Source organism: Hyposmocoma kahamanoa, unplaced genomic scaffold (assembly GCF_003589595.1).
Source record: "Hyposmocoma kahamanoa isolate Upper Pololo Valley unplaced genomic scaffold, ASM358959v1 64, whole genome shotgun sequence".
NCBI classification, from domain to species: Eukaryota; Metazoa; Arthropoda; class Insecta; order Lepidoptera; family Cosmopterigidae; genus Hyposmocoma; species Hyposmocoma kahamanoa.
In genome coordinates this window covers 5,731,001-5,740,959 of record NW_020653852.1, presented here as the reverse complement: position 1 = coordinate 5,740,959, position 9,959 = coordinate 5,731,001, and the positions used below count along the sequence as shown (strand labels likewise).

General features: G+C 36.2%; 1 protein-coding gene across 1 annotated transcript; it reads left to right on the top strand.

Moving 5' to 3' along the window:
- Nucleotides 1-345: 345 nt before the first annotated feature.
- LOC113231059 (WD repeat-containing protein 91) lies at nucleotides 346-5,855 on the top strand. Its single transcript, XM_026465220.1, has 4 exons — nucleotides 346-639; nucleotides 1,623-1,772; nucleotides 3,545-3,750; nucleotides 5,541-5,855. Exons 1-4 carry the CDS (start codon nucleotides 396-398, stop codon nucleotides 5,772-5,774), a joined length of 834 nt encoding a protein of 277 aa, XP_026321005.1. The 5' UTR covers nucleotides 346-395; the 3' UTR covers nucleotides 5,775-5,855.
- The last annotated feature ends 4,104 nt before the right edge of the window (nucleotides 5,856-9,959 follow it).

The window sequence follows — 9,959 nt, the reverse complement described above, 5'->3', positions numbered from 1 at the left end:
CACGGAGTCAACGCAATTTTTGCGTTACAAAATAAACATTTTTTTAATGTATCCTAACGATTAGGCTGGCTAGCCTGATGAGCGTCCAAATTCTATAAAATCTATAATTCGCTCCACAACATAAACATTGATAAAGCCTACAAATTTTAACAAAACATTTTACTTTTCCTAATTAATGATTTATTGTGTCGCATGTTTTATATTTTAATGTAACGTTACAATAATCTTTAGAAACAATTAAATTTAGTAGAAAGTAAGAATCGTGTAATTCCTGCACAAAGAAAACGGAACTCTCTTTATCTCATAAACGCACTCATCAAGTTGTGGACAGTTGTTGGTTGGTTGGGTAATTATTCATTTTGTAGGTAAATAAAAATAATATTTTCTGCGAGAACATGGCCCATATACAGTTTGTGGACGAGTTGGTTAGAGAATATCTATTATTCAGAGGATTCACGTCCACAGTGAAGGCGTTTGACAATGACTTAAAAGCCGATAAAGACAAAGGTTTTAGAGTGGACAAAATCATTGAACAAATCTTACATTATATCAATGTCTCGGACCTAAATGGCTTGAAGGAGTATTGGTTACATCTGGATAGTTTAGTATTTTCTAAATTGGAGATCCACATGCAGCCAGGTAAGTCTGTTTGACCAAAAAATGTACAACTTGTTTATAATGAAATGTTGTATTCGATAGATGCTGTCTTGTGGAGCATGTAACATTTAATATAAAAATTGTTACATGCTCTACAACTACCTTGCGTAAGATAAAATAATATACAAAAGTCAGCTGCAAGCTTCCTTTCAAAAGTTTACAATATTTAAATTGCAGATAAAAATTCAGGCCATATATGCATTTAATGTAATTTATATATTTAATTAACAAACCGATGGGATAGTGACTTATTAAGGCACTGGTCCTCCCTTCATTTACGTTTGCGTATTATTGAAGTTTTTTTTGTATCACTAAGAATTGTTATTTAAATAATGACGCACACACCCAACAAAACTTGTACTAGGGAAACCCTGTGTTGCGGGTGCCATGGACACATCACAAATTACACCCAAACTCATGAGAGAAATAAATGTAGGCCATACAAATATTTCTTCCGGACCAGGAATCGAACCTGGGACCTATGCGTGGCAGTCCGGCATGGTAATCGTTCGGCCACAGAGACAGTTTAAATAGACTTTATGAATCTATTGTTGTCTGAATTAAACGCATTTTATTTAATTTTATTTATTTTAAATCATAATTATCTTTGTATGTTATTATTATAACAATTTAATATTGATACAAAGATTGAACAAATACAAACAAAACAAGAACCAACATTTGTCACCTCAATGTGGCTAAGTCCAAAAAGCAATAAGCCCATTGAGAAATTTGTAAGCTCTGCTGTCTATCCGAAGCTCAGTTGGCAGAATGGTAACCATGTTTTGAAGATGCAGACACTGGTTTGAGTACAGTCGAGTTGAAGGAATTTTTTTCTTGTGTTTATTTGATCTTTGTATCAATAATAATTCCTTATACATATTAATTCTTTTGAATTAAAAAAAGTACCTTTTTTGCACAATAAGTTGCCATATTAAAAAAATTTGCCATTTACATATTTTCAGCTGTGAGAAAAATAGAGTATAGTCTATACAAACTGTACTTGGTGACAGCAACTCAGAGCACTGGGGGAAGTCGTAACGAGAAGGTGGCTGACTTCATGGCCAAAATGTTACCCGAGTTACAAGGCCAGAATGAGTGGAGAGATTGGTTCAGTAAGTATCCTTTTTACTTTGGTATAACACTATTTCTGTACCTATTTTACAAGTAAAATATTCATCCAGCCGGCTTAGGAAAGCCAACAACTTTTTTTTATTTCAAATATTTTTATCTGATAAGCATATTGAGGCCGTGGTCGAGTGGGTTTGCATACCGGTTTTCATGGTGTCACCATCTCTGGTCCCGGTTTCGGTCCCTGGCCGGGTCAGTGTAGAAAACTAACTTTTGTATAGGAAATGAAACTATTTTTCCAGATTTAATTCACGTATATTTGTTTTTTCAAACAAACCGACGTTTCGGACCCTTTACAGGTCCCATAGTCACGGTTGCACTGAAAATCATACTCAAGTCCTTGCCATTAGGGTCGTATTTCCAGTGCTTGAAATCATACTCAAATCTGCTCAAGTCCTGACTTGAGCATTGAGTAGAGTTCTGGAATACGACTCCGAATAACGTTTGTAGCCTTTGCCGGTCGAGAAGTAAGAGTAATCGTACGGGTGTGACGTCATTTCGGTTCGATTTGGAATACGACAGTTTGACGTTCTATTCGGTTATTGTAAATAAAAATGAAAAGAAATCGTACGGTATCTAATCGAATCGGTCGACAACAGAGTTATCGTAAGATTCAGAATCGACCTGCAGCTCTGTTTGACTTTTCAGTCTGCAGTATTTATAATAATAATAATTTATTGTCAGACAACATGATCCATAATATTTGTTAGTAAAAGGCATGTAAAAGGAGTACTTAATCTAATGTTAGTGTGAACTTAAAAATAAAAAGTTTTGTATAAAAGTGGCAGGACAGCATACCCAGCAAATTTATGCTGAGTCAGGGCCATTTCAGCACAAACTGTCATACATAAAATTTTGTTAATTGTCACAGTATTTGTTTGTTTCTCTCTGTCTCTCTCTCGCCGTATTTGTTTTTATCGCGGTATATGTTTTATATAAATGTGTATTAAATTAATAATGTATGTTCTAAACATATTTGGCAAGTAGGGATTTGTTTAATAAGGGATTTGTTGTCTGTAATAAACTTTAACTTACTAATAAATTTTAATAATATATCACGAGAAGTACCTAATAATAATAATAACGCTCACACTCAACATAGATTGATATAGTGAATTATTTGGTCAAGTGTGAGTTGTCCACTAATTTTTGACTAAACTAAGAATTTTTATATTATATTCTGACGTTTACTAACTAATACGCGGTTAAGTGACAAGTGGTCAAATATCTGTTTTAAATAGCAAAAGATAGAGCGCAAAATTCTCGTTAAAAACTAGTTAAAATTAGTTAACGTTATATTTTATCTTAGGCTTATCGGAACTTACCATAACGATGCATAGCTGAAATATTATTAAACAATTTCGATATTCTAAAACTGGATTATGGTTTTTTACGATATTTTAGTTAGCGGACGGCAGTATTAAGGGCGGCTACCTATCTAAAACCGCGCGAACTAAGTCACCTACAATAGTTAAGTTTATGTTAAATTTTTAGTCTTAAAAAAAATATTTACAAAACATAATATGTTTTGTAAATTTGTTACCACTTTTATGGAGCTTACCAACATTCCACAGCATTTGTTGTGATTGCCATAGTGGTACTAGTGATTGTAGTTGCAGAAAAACAGCAATGTAATGCATTATATGACACTGCTGATCATCTACTTAGTGTCTACTGATTTAATTATCAACTATTGGTTTACATTCTTAGCATAAATCAAGAAAGGCTTCTATAATAATTTGATTATCTTTCACAGTGCTTCCATACATCCAAAAGCCAGAAGAAAACCCAACCTTCAGCCTTTACTTCACGCGATCATGGCAGGACAGTGTGTTGGTGTCGTTGCACAATCTACTGGCCACTGTTTTCCAGTGCATGCCGCAGCCTACGCTTACCAGCTACGAGAGTGACGCGGCAATGTTGAAACGGCTCCAGGATGAACTTGCTGCTGTTAAAAATAAGGTCAATATATAGGAGTAGAAAGATTATAACACCATCATGTGTCGTTTTATTGGCAAGTCTTCACTTTCTACAACTTTCAGTGCTCCACCTTCTTTATTTACTCATTATGTGTGGATTTTCATTCACGGCTTATGCAGCCCAATACCATAGTACCCAGAAATCCATTGTGAACCAAGCTGGCTACACTACTCTCTTAAAAATTCATTGAATTCAATCACGAAGATAAAACTACAGACTATAAACAGTGTAATTTTAATTGGGACATTGTGAAACCATGAGTAATACAGGGAAACTGCCTTGGAAACCGTTGGGTGTTTTTTGTGAAAACAAAGTTGTGAAAGTGAATTCACGCTTGGCCAAACAATTGACCATGTGAAATTTATTTTTAAAAAAAAGACCTAATAGTTTCTAAGCCAGTTTCCCTGTATCATCTCCTATGGTTTCGGATTTATCCTTACTGTCCCGGTTAAAAAAATACTGTACATGTAACAAAGTGTGACAAACACATGTGGCCAATTTATCAGTTGGTCACTGTACTCATAACAATCAACTTATATTATTATTTTTTCTTTCCATACAAAATGTGCATTGTCAATGGGTAATTTCTATTAGATTTTGCTTTTTGTTACACCCTTTACAAGCTGACTAGTGGACTGACAAAATGTAGAATTCACACATCGCTGCTTTTCGAGAATAATGACCCAAATCAAAATATTTTATTACACACCTTATTCTGAATGTGCTATGCATAAGATACCGAGCTTTTCATTGGTTAAAATATTCACGTTACGACGTTGATCAGTATTGTACGCTATATACGACTCAGTTTCTATTAAATCATCTACCAGATAAATTTGGTGTTTTTGAGATATGTCGTTATTTTAGAAAACCATCGACATGTTTTATTTCTTTTGTGGAATATCGTGATGTTTTGACATTCACATATTTTTTGAGAAATACTCCACTAGTTTGTTATTATTATTGATACAAAAATCAAACAAAGAAAAATTCTTTTGAGTCCAGTCGGATCGAGTAAAAAGCCATTTAGACCCAATACAAAGATATGCAACAAGCGTAATTATATTATTATTGTAAATAAGTTTATTGAACGTCACAATGTTTCACCATGATAAACTTAATCACAATGATTAGTAAAGTGGCATCTCTAGTGAGTTGCTGATAGCTGTAAGGCCGCGGCTGCACTACTAAGGCGACTGCGACGCGACGGCGATTTCGTGCAAACAAACTCATATAAACACATGTCGATGGCCGCACTGCAGAAACGACAAGCGAAATTTATTTGTTCATATCGTAAAGAAACTTCAAATGTTCGACAAGTAATGAGGGTGTCCGCATTAAATAAAATTATCCAGCGACCCGTGACGACACTTGAATTTCGTACGACAGGCAGCGGTGCGAAACGGCAATTTGTCACGATTTCCGACAAAATATGCGGTGATGTACCTGAGCGGCCGCACTGCCCCGCGGCATTCGTGCGAAAGAGCGCGACATATTCGAGCGAAAAGTTGCGAAGGAGACACCGCACGACATAAACAAAATAGTTTGATTTTGTCGTTCAATAACTCGACTCGCACAACGCTACGCGCGTGTTGGCGCGTATAAAATACGCTGCGTGCATAGGCTCTCAACGAATGAAGCCACCTTAATAATAATAGGCTCTCAAGATTCTTAGCTCCCATTGTTTTAAGAGGTTACACGAACGAACAAATCAATTTCGTAAACGTTTCCAAGTTTGCCTTTACTTATAAAAGATATACTATCCTGTACAGACACAACAGCAGGCGCCAGAGAAAACCTCACCAATTGGACACCAGTCCCGCCTTGCCCTGTACTCCGAACGCCTTAGCGGACCACTGCCCTTAGTCGACGATTTCTGCGCTATACCCTCGGAACAACTCGACAGCAGCATCAGAGAAGCTAGAGGGTTAAGAGGCCTTCTAAGGCAGATGGGGGGCAGCCCGGTCATGGGGCGAAAAGGATCGAGATCACAAAGTCAGAACTGACGCTTGTAGTCTAAATGTAAATATGGTAATGTAAGTAAATGAAATGTACACACACGTTCTTATGATCTGTTAAATAAAGTTATTAAGTTAAAAATATTGTCGTTAATATATGTATTTACGTGACTGACTGAGAACTGCAACTTGAAATACCCAGCCGGGCACAATTTTCTTCACTTTACCGTAGCTGACTAACTAAAGACGAACCATTTTTGTGTTTATTGCTATTAGCACTAACAGTAAATAAACATTAATTGTAGAGTCCCTGACTCCGGTCGACTGTGCCGTTACCGAGGAATAGCGACTCCCCAGAGGCGAGAATCTAAAATAGATATCCGAAATAATAATAATAAAAACCTATAAAATAAAAGTGACGTCGACGGTACATCACTACGTATCACGTTTGGTAAAAAAAACAAGATCACTCATAAGTGCTAAACGTCTAATCATGAAGACGGACTTCAAAAAGTCCTGGAATCCGGAGCTGCCAATAATTATTAAAACAAAAAAGGTTCGACTTCAGTTTTATGCGTGAATACCACGGAATATCAAAGATACAATGAGTTTGAACTTATTTATAAATATGTATAACAGAACTATATTATCACAACAGCACGCATAAATCTAGATAGATATATGAATATAGAAGATAATAATAATATAATAATAATAGTAACGCACACACTCAACATAACCCCGCACTAGGGAAAACCCTGTGTCGCGGGTGCCATGGACACACACATAGAAAACCACAAATTACACCCAAACTCACGAGAGAAATAAATGTAGGCCATACAAATATTTCTCCCGACCCGGGAATCGAACCTGGGACCTCTGCGTGGCAGTCCGGCGTGGTAACCGTTCGGCCACGGAGGCAGACGCAGAAGAGTTATTGGACAATAACGAAAAATGGATGGAAGTGGGAAGAGTCCTTAGAGGATGGAATTTCCATAGTCTAAGGAAGAGGCACGTGGAATTTGGATAAAAGAAAGTCGTCCCCCGCGAATGAGGGTATTTTACTTTTTCCATCCTGTACGGGGTGAACAGATATGTCTGTTCTTAAAGCTGTCATCTACCGCTGGCCAGTCAACCAGTGACTATAACATTTAAAAGAAGAAGAAGAACCAGTGACCATAGAGCGCGTAACCGTTCCGAAATATCGGAAAATTAAAAGAAATCATACCTTGATGAGAAACTTGTATTTTATTATTTCCGTTTTAGTGATCCGCAAATTAGTGACAATCATTTAAATTAGTTTATTTTTAATATTTTTAATTTAAATTAAAAACCTATAGTCCATTTATTTAGGAACAGTCAAGAGCACATCAAGCTTGACACTTTGTACCGTTCTTATTGTAAGCGGCATAGAGTTGGATTTAAGTCTTAAGTGTCAAGCTTGACGTGCTCGTGACCTTAACTAAATGTAAACAATCTTGATATATCTTGTTATTGAAACATATACTTTACAAATCAACAGGTATAAAAAGGCATGCAATTTCATATGAAGCTAAATATTCGTATTTTGTATTTGAAGGTAAGTAAATACATTTTATAAATGTATCAAGATTGTTTACGTTTAGTTAAGTACCTAAACAAATGAATTATAGACTGTGTATTTTTTGGCTTATTGTATAAATCTCAATGGTCTAACAATGTTAGAAATACATACCGACATGTTAGAAAATAGATAGATATTGATATTTTGTTGATTGATAAGCAAATTATTGATAACCTTTCTCCAACTGTTGCACTTAATATTATGATAGTTGGGCTTTGGAGTACCGATTTGCAACATAAGTGTCTACTAGAACCATAGTACTGCAGCAGGCCCCAAGATGGCACCACAATGTACTAAATGTGGAAATAATATTTTAAAGAGAGACTTTCTAACTTGTGAAGTATGTGATCAGCTCTTCCATCTTGACTGTACCGATATATCTTTCGGCCTCTTCAAGCTAATGAAATCAAAAACATTCAAATGCCGAACATGTCGAAATTTACCTGGAAATAATCATTTCCACAGTACATCAATTAACCATAATCATACAAAACTAACCAATGGATATTTAGAAGACAATATTACACACAGAAAACCGAACGCTATTTGCAGTATTCCTAAAAGCAATTCATTCGAATTACTGTCAGGCTGTGACGAGAAAAGTCAACAGAACAGTCCACAGACGATGAATTAGACAAACAATTAGCAGAAAATTATACTTTAGAAAAAAGAAACCCTGAGCTCGAACTTAAAGTTGCAAAACTCTCACATATCTGCAAAAACTAAACTACAGCTGCGACAAGAAAAAATCCAAGGGATGCACAAGAACCAAGCTTGACTTTTCCCAGTACACTTATCAGGAAACTAATTACACTGAAGTATTAAACAATCAGCCTGAAATCACCCCAGCGACAGTGAACGGTTCTAGCAGCCCCACTAACAAAGCAGAATCATTACACAAGAATAAAAATAACATTTGTATTCTCAGCTCTAACAAATATAATAAAACGCGATCTGTATTGGAAAATATTTTGGGCGATAAGTATAATATATTACATTATCTGAAACCGAACTGCGGAATAGTAGAGCTACTAAGAAATATAGAATCCACAGTGACCAACTACACGTACGATAATTTGTGTGTGATATTCGTAGGAGATGATGACTTCCTTACTACTAAGAATTTCTCCAAGCTATGCACCGGAATTAAAGAAGCTCTAATGAAAATTCAACACACCAACATTACATTGTGCCTACCAACGTTCCGATTTCAAAAACACTCAAATTTGTTATTCAACTGGCGAATAGAAAGTTTTAATAATCTATTATACTGGGATCAGGACTTGCATGACTACACGTATCTACTCGACACAAATCTGCATTTAGAATATAACAACTACATATACCGTCCCATTACTGGCCTAATTAAGACAAACGCATTGCGCATCGTCAGTACAGATCTGAAACAACTAATGAATGATATTAGAGACGCCTTTTTTTCAACCTTCGCCGACCGTCACCACGTACATCAAAAGAATAAGCGTTTTCTTTAATATGTACAAAAAAGAACAAAAAGAAAACCGAAAAATAGAATACACAAAGCAACAATCTTTTATCAAAAAGTAAGGGGTTTAAAAACTAACACTGCAAGTATAAAGTAAGCACTAGAACAGTTTCCAAATCCTGTATTAGCTTTCACCGAGACACGACTGGACTACAGTGTATGCGGCGCAAAATTATTTCCGGCAAATTATGCTATTTTACGCCATGATCGAGCTGGAGGACGGGGCGGCGGCGTACGACTTGCCGTACGCCAGCCCTATAATATGCAACGTGTTGACCGTGGCTGCACATCTGATGACGAAGTCGTGGTCGGTCTTATCAACAAGGGATGTTTACGTTTCATTTTTGTTGTACTGTACTTACCCCCTAGGATATCTGACAACCGCTATTTTTCAATTTTTAGAATTTTAGAACAATTATAATTGTTGGAGATTTTAACTTGTACTTCGCATCGAAAGATGTAAAAGATGCTTATGATTTATTACTTTCAACGTGCAATTTATCGCAACTTAATACTGCTGTGAATGGCCGGAACCGTATTCTTGACCTCGTACAGGGCTAGGTCCAATCGTGTCAACCTCAACGTAAAGGAGTCTGTGGTAAGCCTGGTTAAACCAGAGATCCATCATGTGCCGCTTGAAATTCATATAGTATTACAAAGGCTACATTTTAACTTGCCCACACCTCTGTGTCCACAACGCACCCATGTAATCGAACCTGAATCACCACTTATTAGATCTTTTCGAAATTTCAGAAAAGCTGACTTTAGCGATCTATACCGAGAACTATCCACTGTTGACTGGTCACCAGTTTACCAATCTTTGACATAGATGACGCTGTTGACTGCTTTTTACAAGACGATTAATAATAATGTTATATCTATAATTAATGACAATTTGGATTCTAGAAAACAGGAAGACGTAGCATATTTCGATTTTCAGAAAGCCTTCGACCGAATCGATTGTGACGTTCTCTTAGAAAAACTGGTCATCACAGGTTTCTCTAAAAATATGTTCACTTTCTTTGCAGATTATCTCAAACATCGTGAACAATATGTGCAATACGAATAGGTACTGTCAATCTGGTGCCTATATAGTCAATTCAGGCGAAGGGCAAGGTAGTAGCTT

Coding starts and splice junctions, on each gene's coding strand:
- LOC113231059 (XM_026465220.1), top strand. CDS start 396: ATGGCCCATATACAGTTTGTGGACGAGTTGGTTAGAGAATATCTATTA. Junction 640..1,622: donor GGAGATCCACATGCAGCCAG/GTAAGTCTGTTT, acceptor ACATATTTTCAG/CTGTGAGAAAAATAGAGTAT. Junction 1,773..3,544: donor TGAGTGGAGAGATTGGTTCA/GTAAGTATCCTT, acceptor TATCTTTCACAG/TGCTTCCATACATCCAAAAG.